Source organism: Periplaneta americana, chromosome 12 (genome assembly GCF_040183065.1).
Source record: "Periplaneta americana isolate PAMFEO1 chromosome 12, P.americana_PAMFEO1_priV1, whole genome shotgun sequence".
In the NCBI taxonomy this organism is placed as follows: Eukaryota; Metazoa; Arthropoda; class Insecta; order Blattodea; family Blattidae; genus Periplaneta; species Periplaneta americana.
Window position 1 is genome coordinate 130,366,296 of NC_091128.1, and position 16,498 is coordinate 130,382,793.

Here is a 16,498-nt window from a genome sequence, read left to right on the forward strand (position 1 = left end):
CAGCTCTTTTGTGAAAATATTAATTTCTGTTAAGAATTGGACGTCTACAACTGTTTAAAATGACTTAAATAAAAGGGCCTCGTTAAGTAATTAACTGTCATGTGAGTTTCGTCCTTTCTATGACCCTGTTACATAGCCATAAATATCCATATTATGATTATTTTTCAACTTAACTTCATTCTCTATAGTGTACGCTTATGTGCTGTAGAAGTATAATATACACTGCATAATGAATACGTCCGAATGGATAACTCAGTTCGCGAGTAAAAACACTTATTGTTAATACAGTACTGTACCTTGATTAAAGAAAAACCTAATGAAAATTATCAAACTGAAAATCCCGATATTTCCTAGTTTACGTAAATGGATGAACTATTTTTCTTCCCTCCTATATCTAGTAAAGTGATTTGTTTGTATTTTACGCCTGTATAATCGAACTCCAGTCGTAGAAGGGGGTAGCAATGGTGTTTCCGGTTCTCAATCGCTAATCCAAAGGTATAGCCAGGATAATATTAGAAATGTTAGTAATAATAAAATGATGTCCCTGTATATTATTGAGAATATTGTCGAAATTTAATATTGTATATTAAGCGTAATAATCTACTGTCACTAAGTTCACGTTAAAGCAGTTCATATTCTAGCGACGGAAAGCTGGAAAATTGTAGACTGAATAATTGAAATTGAGACAATTGTATTACACGATATCTATATTAAGGAATTGAGACTTCATGGGGCGGATTTCCAATCTAGAGGCAATTTCATTCAAGTAAATTCGCTAATCCAGAGCTAGGTTTATGTATATGAGAACATTTTCAGCTACTGACGCAAATCCCGAAGTCTTCTCTCGCGAGGGAATGCTGTCTTTGTCCAGATGCTTCAGTGTTATTTCGGTTTCCGATCTTGGCAAGACGCCTAGCACTGAGATTTTTTACGCTAAACTCAGTAGAAGACATAACCGACTCTCTGAACCTTGACAACACGATGCGTTTCAGCCAGTCTCAACCATTGAGTTTTTATATACAGATACTTCAAAACAAACACTCGCATCACGCATGCGAAAGACTAGATTTCTTACAATTTTACATGTAAACACAAATTACGAGTCAGTATATTTACATATCAAATGATTACATATTTTATATTGTGCATTGTCTTAACTAAAAAGAAGCCTCATCCAGCAACGAGAAATACAAGACATATTTCAGACTGGAAACTTGGCACCAGCAAACGATGACGTAACAATAGTTTGTTACGTTATCATTGTTGCTTTCCAGACCTTTCAGTGGACTCAATCATTGTATGTAGGCAATCCTACACGACAAGAATCCTACTTTGTACCATTTTAAAATTCAAATAAACCTTTCCTTATTATAATTATCCTTAGGGAAAATCTACTAATAAGTTATTGAGAAATACACACAAGTTAAAAGTATAAATTATGGAATGTATTTATCTAACGAAATTCTAAAAACAGAGACATGTCTAATATTACTTGTCACTGAATATCTTCTCTGTTTATGAAGTTGTTATATCGCTATGTACAATGTCAGCGATTACTGTCGCGTATTAGACATTCCAAAGAAGACAAGTTTTTAACTCCCGAAAGTACCTCAAAACAGAACCATCTATAAACAATCCAAGTTAATCAGTATCCCACATGAGTAAGCTAGTGAGGCGTTAGTATGATTGATTGAATAGGGTCACTTTTGGAATCCAACGTAACGCGTGACGTTGTTGGCCAGAGTTAGAGCTTTCAGTGCTAATTTATGACGCGCTGCCAACCCACTCGTATGGGATACTGCAAATGCTATTAGGATCTCGACGTATGTCAGGACTTTACACTTACACGCTGGATACTAACTTACACAGTGGCTCTAAAATGTCACATCCTTTTAGCCAATAAAAATACCATAAAATAATTGTTTCTTTTGCAATTGCTTTCTTTCTGCAGTTAATTTCCTTTGTCATGTAATTTTAGATAATTTAGCTTGAAGGTACAAAACGAATCACCAGCTGATTGCTTTGTCGCTTGTTTATACGAACTTATTTGCCGGAAAATTTAAATGCAATTGGTTAGTTACCCAGCGCTTTGTGTATAGCCTGAAATGACGATTGGAAATCTGACTAGAAATAAAATAGGTAACTCTAAATTCAGTTCTTATAGAGAGGGATGTTGCAGTACAATGCATTACTTTAAAAGTTCTGAATAAATAATACATTAAAGGTGTGTTTAATAAAACTTAAAGCTATTGGAAAATTAAATAAAACTCATGCATAAAATGAGACTCTGCTCTCATTGTTTCCCAGCCTCTTCAGACATTCAAGACACATTGATATGTATTCAGTATTCTGCTACACGTGAGACTAATCCAAGATAGGCCGGCCTGTTCTTATTGATTTGTTTTATTAAATCATGTGGCGTCTTCGCCCGTCACTCCGAGGCTTTGGGGATGGGAAGCTGTTCAGCTGATGGTACTAAATCCATCACCGGGAGAGCGAGAAGTGGAAAAAATATTCCTCGTCAGTGACGTGATGTGTCGGAGCGATAACTCCTCTCACATGCCAGTTTAACTTGACAGCAACCCCGACTCTGGAAATCGGAGCGTTGCCCGAGATGTATCCTTGCCAAGTTTTTGATAATCGTGTCGCTGGCATTCTATGAAAGTAGGCTAGTGCCCACCTGGACTCAGAGAGTCCTGCCATCGCGAACGAGTGTGATTGTTGGTGGCTTAGGTTAAGAGCGGCGGCAGCGGGGCGCGGAGAAGGAGCCCTGGTGTGTCGCTGCCCCGGCTCTCGTCAGGCGAGTAAGGCATCGTCCGCGGACGGCTCACGGCACCACAGTGGCGCACCTAGTCGCAGCGTCGCTGGGACCCGCTGGGCCCTGCTCCAGTCACAGCGAGGCAGTCGCCGTGAAGTTCTGGCGCCGTTTGAGTACGCGACTGCGGTGCAGGTCTGACTTGTGGCACACCACGACGGTGCCGCCCTGCGTCTGCTGCTGCGTCTGGTTGCCCACGCTGCCGTTCTTGCCGTTGCTGTTGTTGCTGCCGATCAGCGTGCCGATCATCTTGGACACTGAGAACTTGCGCGACTTGTGGTGGCCGTTGTTGGTATTGCCCTGAAGGCAGCGGCACTCGTTCACCAGCACCTCGAAGGCCTGGTACAAGTCGGCGCTGTTTTCGGCGACAGACACTTCGAAGAATTGACAACCATTTTGAATTGCTGCCGTGCGACCTTCCATCTCCTCCACCTGAAAACAAAGGAAATATACCATGTAGATAACATATGGCGGCACAGAGGTTCTAACATGAACTTATTTGAACCATCATGAATATATGCATGGGATTTAATCTTTGTGTTTTAAAACCTTTGGACAAATAATTAATCAATTAGGATTAATTGTTTCACGACATTTTCAGGCGTTTTTTAAGTTGGTTATTATTTTTAATTGGGTTATTTTACGACGCTCTATCAACATCTCAGGTTATTTAGCGTCTGAATGAGATGAAGGTGATAATGCTGGTGAAATGAATCCAGCATTTGATCATATTGGGTGAGGGAAAACCCCGGAGAAAACCTCAACCAGTTAACTTGCCCCGACCGGGATTGGAACCCGTGCCACCTGGTTTCGCGGCCAGACGCGCTAACCGTTTTACTCCACAGGCGTGGACTAAGTTGGTTATTTAACAACGCTGTATCAGTTACGAAGTTATTTAGCGTCGATGAGATTGGTGATAGCGAGATGGTACTTGGCGAGATGAGGCCGAGGATTAGCCGTAGATTACCTGGCATTCACCTTACGGTTGGGGAAAACCTCGGAAAAATACCCAACCAGATAATCAGCTCAAGCAGGGGTCGAACCCGCGCCCGAGCACAACTTCAGGCCAGTAGGCAAGTGCCTTAACCGACTGAGCCACGCCGGTGGCTTTTTAGATGTTAAACCATATCGTTCTCAGTAATGATTTATGATTTATCATGATTTTATTTATTCTGGCAGAGTAAATGCCATCAGGGCTTCTCTTCCACTGAGCCAGAAACAAAGAAGACTCAGCCAGAAAGAAAATAATTCCACACCTGTGGAGTGACGGTTAGCGAGTCTGACTGTGAAACCAGGTAGCTCGGGTTCGAATCCCAGGCTGGGCATGTTACCTCGTTGAGGATTTTCCGGGATTTGCCCTCAACCCAATATGAGTAAATGCTGGGTAACTATCGGTGCTGGACCCCGGACTCATTTCACCGGCATTATGGTTCAGACGCTAAATAACCTGAGATGTTGATACAGCGTCGTAAAATAACCCACTAATATGCTTTCCAGATAAGTAGCTTATTCCAATATATAATTGTTACTAAAGTATGGCAAGGTCGAATTTAACCGGAGCAATATATTCTTTTTTGAAGAAGTATTTCCCAAGTACGGTTTTCTCCGCGAAAAAGATAACATTTAGCATATAGAAGGATCTTAATTGAAGAGTGTGATTCCAAAACTACCTCAGTAAATTTGACCATTTCTATGATTTATACATATAGGCCTACATGATTATGATGAAGGATGGATAGAACACAGAAAAATTCTCTCCGGCACCGAGACCCGAACCCGGGAGCTCTATTTGCTGACGCTTTATCCACTAAGCCACACCAGATTCCAGTTCCGATGCCGGATGGAGGGGATTTGATCCGGCATCGGAACTGGAATCCGGTATGGCTTAGTGGATAAAGCGTCAGCACGTAGAGCTGAAAACCCGAATTCGGGTCCCGGTGCCGGAGAGAATTTTTCTCTGTTCTATCCATCCTTCATCATATGGTAACGCAGAATTCCTGCACGGAGATATATGTGCTTCGGGTACATCATAATAACTACATGATTATGTTTGAGACCATTATCATTATATTTTAAGTTTGTTTTCTTAAAAAAAAAATCTTTGTCTAAAAGTTTGTGTTATTGTGCATGTCACTTGAAAAGTCGCTCAGTTCGTGAAGGAGTGAATAAAAAACTAGCCCAGTCCTCCCATAAAAATGGACTGAACGCATTTTGGGATCACACGCTTCAATTTTTTTTTTTTTTTTTTTTTTTTTGGCCTTATGAATATCGCGGTGCTTTGAAAATGAGTTGTCACTCACCTCCCGGAGATGCTCCAGATCCGCTTTGTTGGCGAGCAACGTAACGGGGACGGCGCTTACTGGGCGCAACTTCTGGAAGTTCTCGAGTGCTTCTACAGCGTACTCGAAGGACTGCTTATCTGTGATGGAGTAGACCACGACACAAGCGTCGGCCCACTGCACCTGTTCCAACGGGAACGTAGAATCCCTCTGTAAATAAACAAATAAAAAATGATAAGTACATTGATACTATTCCTCACGCGCCTTAAATAATTTCAGCTTTAAATCAAAGCATTGTTCTTTGTTATTTGTCTCATGAGAAATATCTTATACAGAAATTCTATTGCAATTGTAGTTATTAATTTAATGTCCTTGTAAAATACAGAAGCTATTCATAAACGATTACGTGATTGTATTATATCGGAAAAATCATCATTAAATTTTATATTATCTAGGACTAGATTTTGATAGATTATTTGATGGGAAAGTAGAACATGTGTCGTAAATCTTACAAATACTGAAGGACGCTTTAATCCTTTCCAGCATAGTGGTTGTTCAGAAGAACCACCGTTTTCTTTCTTTCTAAATTTTATGGCACAGATATTCCACCAAGGAACCACTTCTTGAGTATACATAGACGTGCCATGTGTGTTTTGAAATTGTGTGCAGAGTTAAAATGTTGAACAAAATTGATCGAAGCTTTCATATGATCCATGATATGAAAAACATAAAAAATTAATTTGTGCTTCAAAGGGTTAAGATCAAATTTATTTTGGAGTTACTTCTATAATTTAAGTGTAAAATACACCAATCCTTCCCAATCTGCCGTGGGATTGAAATTTGTAATTTTATATAAAAACGCAAGAGATTGAAATCAGGTGGTGTGAAATTTTTAAGAAAATATAAAAGTTACACATTTTGTGACGAAAGAAATAAGCTAGCTTTAGGTGAACTGAAAGTGATATAATTCACTTACACATTTTTGATAAATATAGAAATAAATGAATACAATATACAGGGTGAACCGTAAGTAATGTCATTAATTTCAAGGGATTGTTTTTTGAGATATTGCAAACAAAAAAAGTTATGTTTTATTTAACGACGCTCGCAACTGCAGAGGTTATATCAGCGTCGCCGGATGTGCCGGAAGTTCTTTTACATGCCAGTAAATCTACTGACATGAGCCTGTCGCATTTAAGCACACGTAAACAAAAATATTTCATACAATTTTGCTCGTGTTTGCTTCCTTTTCGAGATAAAATTTGTTTTATATTAAACATTTCATAGCGTGTTTTGAGAAAGTCATTCATTAATTCCCAATATGTTCAGTCAATTTAAGAGAACAGGGTATTATGATAATAAAATATGATTGAAAGAAATTCAGTTTTGTCCTGTAAACATGCATGCATTTGATCGGAAAAAATGCAACATTTTAAAATTCCTTTTCAGAACAAAAAGTTACATTTGTTCAGATCGAATTTCTACACATTTAAAGGAAAAAAACTCAAATTCAATCATTTATTATTATAATACACTGCTCTTTTAAACTGACTGAGCATATTGGGAATTAATTCAATGGCTTTCCGAAAATACGGTATGAAATGTTTATTTTAAAATAATTTTTAACTTGAAAAGGAAGCAAAAACGAGCAAAATGGTATTACATTTTTTTGTTTGAAATATCTCAAAGAATAAACCATTGAAATCAATTACATTACTTACGGATAATTCTGTATATGTCGTGACAATGAACGAAAGAAGAATGCCAGAATGAAGACATTGACACAAAAACCTCAAGGCCTTTAAAAAACGATTTTTTGAGACCGAAACAATTGTGTTAACACATAATTCATAATTGATAATGCTAATGATGACTGTTTATTAACTACTCCTTTAAGTTTTCCACTTGTGATTGTCCATTAGCCTTGACATTTGCAACTAAATCTCTGTAAACTCTCTTTCATATTACAAAATTAGACCGGGGAATAGTGATATTGCCCTTAGCAATTATCTATAATTGGCAATAAAGCGTAATAACATCAGTATCGGAAACGCATCCTGACTATGCAATATCGATCGATATCACAGGTGTTACGAATCATGTTCACTGACCTTACTCAATAATTGTATATCATTAATAAATACAGCTAGGGTTCAAATGTTCATAAATAAACTGTAACTTACCGTCTCGCCAGATACGTCGACGATCTCCACCTCGAGGGGTGTGTTGTTCACGGTCACCGTCTGGCGATACAACAGATCTGTAACAATGAGAGAAAAGACTTTGAGATTTGTCTTTCGTAATATTTACTCCTATAATATGTATATAACACTTTTGCAATATATGGCTACAATTTTATTAATATTGTAAACTGAACTTCTGAACATGATATTGTGCTTTATGTTTACAGTGTTATTAATAAATTAGTAAAAATAAGTAGGAAAATAAATAATACGCAAGTAAATAAATATGAATAATGAAATAAATTTGTATACTAAAAATTAGGCAATTTAATTGTGAAAATTCACACATAAATGCGTTTTTTAATTTATAAAAAAATACGTATTAGTGTAATTTAAAATAAATTATTTTCTTAAAGTTCTGTGTTTTCTTATTTTACGTAATTGTGACATAGCGGTTGCAGGAATAGTTTTTTTTCTAGTACTCTAGTTTCCTTGTCCATTACATCTCATGCGTCCAATTGTCATTATTATTTCTTTGCCTCTTTGAGTAGTCTCTGTAGTTCGAAAGAAACGAGGCATAATTATCTATTACAATTCTGTGTAAAGATATATTCTTATAACAATTAAAATCACCATTTTACTCTTTTGCATAGATTGCGACTTTAAGATATTAGAATTACGATTATTATTATTATTATTATTATTATTATTATTATTATTATTATTATTATTATTGTATGAATACAAAAATAAAATTTACAGTAAAGAGAAAAAGAGAAACGGATTGGTAATGTCTGATTATAAAATTAAACAAATGCTTCACAATTTCAAACGAGCAAGTAGAATGACTAAAGTAACACAGAAAAATTGAACAGGAAACTTTTAATGAACACAATAAAATAAATTTAATAAATTTTGAACAACATTTTATTCACGAGGAGTAGAAACTACTTGCAACCGAAAAGTCAACAGAGATCTAACTCAAGATGTGGATAGTGATGATGACGACATTGATGATAATGGTTATGATAACCATTATGTACTGCTCAGAACTCGCGTCTTTCACTTATTCCGTTCTCACTATAGTAACGACTTTAAACCAACAACGAACATTCATTTACAAATAGCAGGACTCCCCGGGCATATAGTCAACATGACGCAAAGAAACAGGTTAGTACGATACAGTGTAACAAAGCAAAAAATTAATATTTCGTTTCTACTTCCATTTCGGGAATCGAATACTGGTCCACTGTATTTGTGTCCTGATTCGTTACCATAAGAAACTTGACGGATATTATTATTATTATTATTATTATTATTATTATTATTATTATTATTATTATAGTTTGTAGTATAGCCTAAATTGATATTTATTCATTAAATAGCAGATAAAGAGCAAGCTAATGTATCAGTTTGTATGTTCCATGTTTCAAAATACTGTATGCCCCAAATATCACATCTCGAATTAAACTGAGTGAGATCGATTCCGTTGAATACTTTAATTGGCTGCTAAAATTTAATTACACTCAAAGCTTTGGAAGCCGCATAATGGAAAGTTAAGTAAGATTGACGGCAGAGCACGCGGAAGACTTTTGCACTTAGTTCGAGTCCCGGAAGCATTGCAGGAAGGTCGGTCGTTGAACCCTTTAGAATTTAAGAAAGCACTTGCGTGCGATGTTTTGTCTCCCACTAATGCGAAGTAATGGTATCACTTGAGGGTGTGCAGGAAGTTCACAATGACAAATGGAACTTGTTTTCGACTTGCTTCTCGATCTTGAAGTCCCCCGAGGCGTGAAACGTGCAAGGGCATGCGAGTCAGAAGGTATACGAACGATATATTTCAACTGACTTCCGGTTGGCGACTGTTTTTATTAGATTTAATTAAAGGGGACATGGTTGCCAGAATAAACAAATCATTCATATATATTTCTGGGATGGTAATTATGATGTAATATATAAAACTTCTGGATGGATGATTATTTACTTCAATTCATACAACCTGGAATGTCAGTAAGAGTTTTTCACTTTTACTTCGGTTTCAAGGATTGCGTTTTAATGCTAGAATGTTTGTCTTAAACTCTGGGACGGAACTTAAAGCTTGAGAAGTCAAGGATGTAAACAACAAAAGATTAATTTCAAAGACTGCTCAGAGAAAATAAAACAACAAAATGGAGAAATAATAGCATGATATAGGTAGTGAAAACCGAAATACTTTGACAATACTTAGTCTATAGACAGACATGTCACATACTACCGGGAATTTAGCTGACTGTGCACTGATGAACATTATTCATAGCCATAGTGTCTCTTTCAATTTTATCCCTAATGTTATATCCAATTGAGGATTCTTAACTAATATCCAGATTGATTAATTTATCTTATCTTGTGTATCCTTTAATTGTCCGCAAAATGCGTCTGTTATCATCGTCATCATCATCATCGTCATCATCATCATCGTCGTCATCATCATCATCATCATCATCATCATCATCATCATCATCATCATCATCATCATCATCATCTCCTCTTAACATTGTGAGGAGTATAGTGGAGTATAGTTTGTCAGTTATATTATGTATCCAAGATCTACTCGAGATTATCCTGATTTCTAACGAGTACTTTGACGAGTGTGATTCTTTTTTACAACACTTACCGAATTAGGCCTATATAAGTAGGTGTTTATAAATAGAATAACGTGTTGTGGTTTACATATTTTTTCCTGTTCTGGTAAATTTTAAATATTTTGTACCGAAAAAACCAAAGCTAAGTTGTTGTTATTATTATTATTATTATTATTATTATTATTATTATTATTATTATTATTATTATTATTATTGGCCACTGGCTGTTGTACAGCACATTCAATATAAATATAAATAATAATAATAATAATAGTAATAATAATAATAATAATAATAATAATAATAATTATTATTATTATTATTATTATTATTATTATTATTATTTAATAAAGGGTCTGTGGCAATTCTGAAAAATCATTTATACGGAATATCATAATTCCCCACCTTTTCTATTCGTTAATGTGTGATTGTTATAAATATATGCATAATTTATATTATTTCTAAAATTCAAATTCTAAGTTCACATTTAATTTGACTCATATATTTACTGTAATCTTATTATTCTTGTGTGTGTAATACTATTCTGTGTTTTTGGCAACCCAGGATGCCGGCAGGCGATTTCTTGGAAATAAATTACATATATATATATATATATATATATATATATATATATATTACTATTATTATTATTATTATTATTATTATTATTATTATTATTATTATTATTATTATTATTATTATTATTATTATAGAGATTGCTACAGAAGTCTCGTAATAAACCGAAATATATAAAAGAAATCAATATAAACTATGATGATGATGATTATTATTATTATTATTATTATTATTTTTAACAAAATAAATAAACAATTCTTGAAACCTTTGCAAAGCATAAACGTAAACAAGCCCCTTTCCTTGTTTCGCGCAGTACATGGAGTTCCCAGTGAACTCTGTTTAGTCTTTTTTAATTCTTTTTTTAGTAACTGCCATGACCTCCATGATGTTCCTTCGCTTCCGCACGTAGTACTCATTTCACGGTTAGTGAAACTTCGACATTAGGTCAACAAACTATATCTTATGATTTTACGTACTTTACATCTGGCACAAACTTTCATTATAAAAAATACTGTATACAGTAGTAGAACATTACAATAGTGAAAACATTTTCCAGCACAACAGGTTGTCAGATAGCTTCTAAATCTTTTCATGTTTAGAGCAACTTTGTTTAGAATAACATCTTTAACTTAGCGAATCAAAAAAAAATCTGTTCTATTTCTGTCGATAAAAAGTTGAGCATTTGAGAGTAAACTCTTGCTTTTGAAGACTACCACGCTATAATCTTGACTTCAATTGATCGTTTCATAGCCCCTCAAGATGATTCGTTCAACTACATAGCTACTGCTCGAGCTAAGTTTAGAATAAGATCTTTTTCTCGTTCCGACGTGTCTTTACCTCCTTTTCGTACACTGCCTGCCAGGAATCTCTGGCGCCAGGCAAATAGTCAAGGCACTCCATAACATTACCATCGAGGTTCCAGATGAACACATTGCCTTGTATTCCACATATGCGATATGTCACCCCGCTTGTCGAAATTAATAAACCACCCACGCCTGAAATGCCAGCACGACTCTACATTCCTGTGTATATAGTCGCTGGAATGAAAATAATTCGGGAAACAACACGAAAAAAAAACTAAGAGATGACAAGTACAGACGTGGACAAATTATTAGACTAAAACGTTTTCTTGGAAACATAATTCGTCATATCAACTGTCAGTATAATTCACAGAGTCTCTATTGTTGTAAATATGATTGTTTACATCTTCTGGTACCGGTATATTTTTCCAATGATTAAGTATATTTTTTCTGGTTATGTTGGTACTACTGGTGTTTTAATTATATACTGCAGAAGATATTCTCTCATGGCCTGCAAGAAGACCGGACATGAACGAAATTGAAAATCTGTGATCTATACTGAAGAAGAAAGTGAACAAAAGGAGCGTTGCAACTAAATATGGACTCATTTCAGCACTGTCTGATATCTGGCTAAATGATGCTGATATTTAAAGAAAGTATCAAATTTTTATTTCCAGCACCCTGACAAAATCAACGTGTTGATAAAGAATAGGGGAATGTTCACAAAACATTAGTAACCTCCAGACTCAATTTTCTGTTCATTATATCTGTGCAAAATACATTTTTGTTCATTATTTCTACCGATAAATACAGCTTCGTTCCACATGTAATTAATTTAGTCTATGTCCACGTCTGTATGTACAAAGTAGGAAAACAAGTGCTGTAAGCAATTTTGATGGATTAGGATAATTATAGCCTATTTACATTTATTCCTATTTATATTCACTCGTAATTGGTCATATATGAAGCGCCTACGGTCAGAAAAATTAATTAAATATCCTTTGTTAACGGCGGGCACTTTCATTGGTGTTAGGACCTCCTCTAGTCGTAAGGTGACGAAAATGCAGATCATTTTGCTGTTATAGAACTGTTCGTGTTGGGATGAGGTCCACGCATCTGTAGTTACTTAGCTGTTTAAAAGGGGAGTGCAGCCAACAGCGTAGCTAGGTCGGTTGAGGTGTTTGCTTGCCGATCTGGAATTGCGCTCTGGCGTGGGTTCGATTCCCGCTTGGGCTGATTACCTAGTTGGGTTTTTTCCGAGGTTTTCCCCAACCTTAAGGTGAATGTCAGTTAATCTATGGCGAATCCTCGGCCTCATCTCTCCAAATACCATCTCTCTATCACCAATCACATCGACGCTAAATAACGTAGTAGTTGATACATCGTCGTTAAATAGCCATATAAAAAATGGGGACGGCGTCAGTTGCTATGGCTATTTGTGCACTTATCTAAAATTCTTTCAGGAACAAAAACACAAACAATACCATAACCTGACAGCGAACACGAACCTGTACCAGAACGGAAACGACGACATGTTGATAATGAATATGATTATGATTAATAGAGAAATGGTGGAATGACTGTTGAGAAAATGAGATACCCAACGAAAACTGACTCCAAAAATCGCCTTTTTTTTCTTATTGAGCTTGAATCCGAATCTACGGAGTGGAAAGCCGACGCTGTCTTCATTCGACTTTGGCTTGACTTGACTTTTCGAGGACTGAACCCGGGATGGATCCTTGAAATTGGGCTTGCTTTGGCCCATTATGAGTCCTATTATGCAATAATTGTCTGATAGGTGGCCGGGGCGGTATTCGTGAATCCAATGCTGACAGGTGGGTGCTTCAGTCCTGACAAAGCCAGATCACATCCTCAAACGAGAACCCGGAGCCCTTCTTATTATATCAGCATCGGAAACCCGTACTGGACTTCACTTGTCTTTTTTAAAGATGATAGATTACATGAGGGAAAAGTGGAGAATGGTATGGAATGATAGAGAGATATCAGGAGTACTCCGAGAAAAACCCTCTTAAATGTCTACTTTGTCCACTACAAATTCAATCACGATCTGGCCGGGAATCAAACCCGGGCCGCCTGAATGGAAGAGCAGCGAGTTAGTGTTTGAGTTACATACGCGACCTTCATCCGGATAATGGTGCACTATATGAATTGTTTAATGTGTTCATTTTTTGGCTCTGGTTAATAAGTTTAACAAGGTTTTATAAACAATGTGATAAAATTAAACACATTAACAAGAGAAAAGAAGGACACTAACGATTGGTCATTCACGCTGAAATTAGATAGCTTTTTCGTCTTTTAACTGACAGTAATTTCATCTCAAAACACTGAAGATGGTGCAGATAATAGAGTGTTGAGTTGATTTCTATTAAGCTGTCCAAAAAGTAAACAAACAGATCAAAATAGTAGAGAAGATAGTTTAAACTACAAGCATCTTATAGTTTCCATCACATTGGTTTACACTGAGTCGGCTGGGATGATCTTGTATTATGACTGAGCCGGATTTAAGGCGAACTGGTGACCTATTTTGAATCGACCTCTTATGAGTTTCATGAACGAATTTTTTAAAATATAGTCGACCACATTCAGTTCTAGCTCTGATTTATGTGAAGAAGATCAGATAGAATGTAGAATGGCACGATATTGTAGCAGACTAATGATTTACTGGAAAAGTGGAAAAATAAACCTCCTTTCTTACAGAGTTCACTCAACTAGGAAAGTAAAATTAACTTATTTAGAAAACATGAAACGATTATGCACTTCTCCGTTTGACGCAGTCACTTCTATTTGCAGATATTTGACCTTGAAATACAGTCTCTCTAAAAATTTTCACGTTGCGTAAGAAGAGACTGAAAATTTATTTTCATACAGAGACTTTATATAAAGTTCAAAATAAAGATTTTAAGTTTTTATAAATGAAAACTGATAGTTATAAAAAGAAGCAAGGCCTATAAGATATTCGCATTTTGTTCAAAGTTATGTAAGGCGAGAAATAAACTTATCTACACATCAGCGTACAGTAGTGGCAAAAAACCCGGACCGACCCTTGTAGCTGATTTCAGAGCTTTGTTCACTCCAGAGCACGATAGACTGGCAACTAAGACTTTCGTTGTTCGAATCCTGCCTGGGAAGGAAACTTTTTTTTGTTCCTTATTCAAATTTATTCCCAATACTTTTCGATTGCAGCGATATTTTACTACTTAATTAACTTATTATTCCCAGAAATGAATTTTACCAGCTATAGAAAAGTATTGGGAATAATTTTTTGAATAAGGAACAAAAAAAAAAGTTTCCTTCCCAGGCAGGATTCGAACCACGAAAGTCTCAGTTACCAGTCTATCGTGCTGTGGAGTGAACAAGGCTCTGAAATCAGCTGCAAGGGTCGGTCCGGCTTTTTTTTTGCCACTACTGTACATGAAATAAACTTAGTTTTTTTTCGCAAATCATAATGTTTGAAAATTCTCTAAATGAAAACCATTAAGTTAATGGAATGCAGAAAATAATAATTTTGTTTAATATCAATTAAGTAACATAGAATAAAACGTTATAGTAAAAAATGTATAAATTGAATTATTTACCCAAAAACAACACGAAATAATGTGTTCATAAATAAACTTCTTGTATATTCGTCAAAAAATAAATAAATATAAAGAAAAATTCTTCATTCCAAATTTAAAACTCCGCTTGTACCAAAATAATATTCTGCAATATCTCAGAAAATGAACGGATTACAAGAAAGGTGCTGTAGTCATATTTTGATCTATAAAGTAAAATGTTACGGCGTACCTTATGTTGATTGTTAACTAGAACATAAAACATGTATACTATTGAATCGGTCATAACATCAGTATGCTGGCAGTAGATATGTATACAAGATCAAACACATATGAAATCGTTTGCAGTTATATTTCTTACGGCTGTACTTTGCAGTATTGTTTATTTTTTCAGATGCTGTACGATAGAAGCGGTGGTTACGAATGGTGTCAGGGTTGATAATATTTTGAAGTCATTAACATATTTTTAAAGTCGAGGTTTCTTGTCCACTAGCTAATAAAAATGCTTTAACCCATATCGATTTTGTTTCTCACAGTCACTCTTTGGCATTTAATTTATGTATACAAGTGTGAACTTGAATTAAACATGCCAAAGTTTTCAGGAAACGAATCCTTGACATCGTACTTGCCCTTGAAATATTTGCTTTATTTGCCCTTGAAATATTTCTTATTTTTTTACTACCACATATTTTTGATGTTGTGGCATATTTTCAATGAAAAATAATATTTAGTGTTTCTTAATGTCGAGGAAAGGTTAAAAAATTGGCGTTCAGTGTTGTGGCATATCGAAGTTATAGCAAGGAAAACAGCGAATTTCCTCTTGCAAATGTGTAGGAAGAGAATGTGAGCCAAGCGATTTGCATTCTCTTGCATGAGTTCGCATTTTTATTGCTTCAATGAGGCAGAAATGTGTTGTTATAGTAACGGCTGAGAAAGATCTTCACGCTGTCTTCGGAAGAAATACACTTCAGTACATACCAGCAGTTCTTCCTTGTTTGAGAATGAAGTATTTTTTATTCCTATTTTTATATATACGTTTGTAACGAAATTTCATTGCTAGTACAACTGTTTATTTTCTTCATACGAAAGACCTCTAACAGTATGTTTATGTAATACATTTTACAATTTAATATACCTATTTTTCGCAGATTTTGATAAATTCTTTTTAACCCCATAGAGAACATTTGTTACTATTGTCCATAAATCCGTAGCTATTATTTTTCTCGCGGTATATGACATTCATTATATAATACGCTTTGTCAAATCTGGCAACCTTTTCATAAGGGAAGCTTAATTTATTATTATTATTATTATTATTATTATTATTTTTTTTTTTTCTTCGTTATAGACAAATTTATTTCGTTTTCTAACTTCAGATTTCGCCCCACTCTGGTAATTAAGATTAAACAAATATTGATATTATTATGATCTAGGTTTTCAAGGTGTAAAGGTTTGTGAATACTGTAATTTCATTTTTTTAGCCGTTGTTAAGATTTCATGTTTCCTACTAAGCTGGGTATTACTACTACGCTAGCATAATTTTACTATATTTCAACATTTTTTCCCGCAGAATCAATAGATCCCTTGGAAATAAAAATTGTCATGCTTAATATACACTATCTGTAAGCAATTTTAATATTTCTAAAAACCTA

The 16,498-nt window shown here is 35.3% G+C and overlaps 1 protein-coding gene across 1 annotated transcript in view; it reads right to left on the reverse strand.

Moving 5' to 3' along the window:
- Positions 1-609: 609 nt before the first annotated feature.
- The window catches only part of LOC138710886 (ras-related and estrogen-regulated growth inhibitor-like protein), a 52,296-nt gene continuing 36,407 nt past the window's right edge, over positions 610-16,498 (reverse strand). Inside the window, exons 4-6 of the mRNA XM_069842069.1 lie at positions 7,278-7,354; positions 5,116-5,304; positions 610-3,247 (exon numbers count right to left, since the gene is read on the reverse strand). Coding sequence (XP_069698170.1) covers positions 2,891-3,247; positions 5,116-5,304; positions 7,278-7,354 — 623 coding nt within the window. The 3' untranslated portion in view covers positions 610-2,890. The remainder of the gene's footprint in view (positions 3,248-5,115; positions 5,305-7,277; positions 7,355-16,498) is intronic.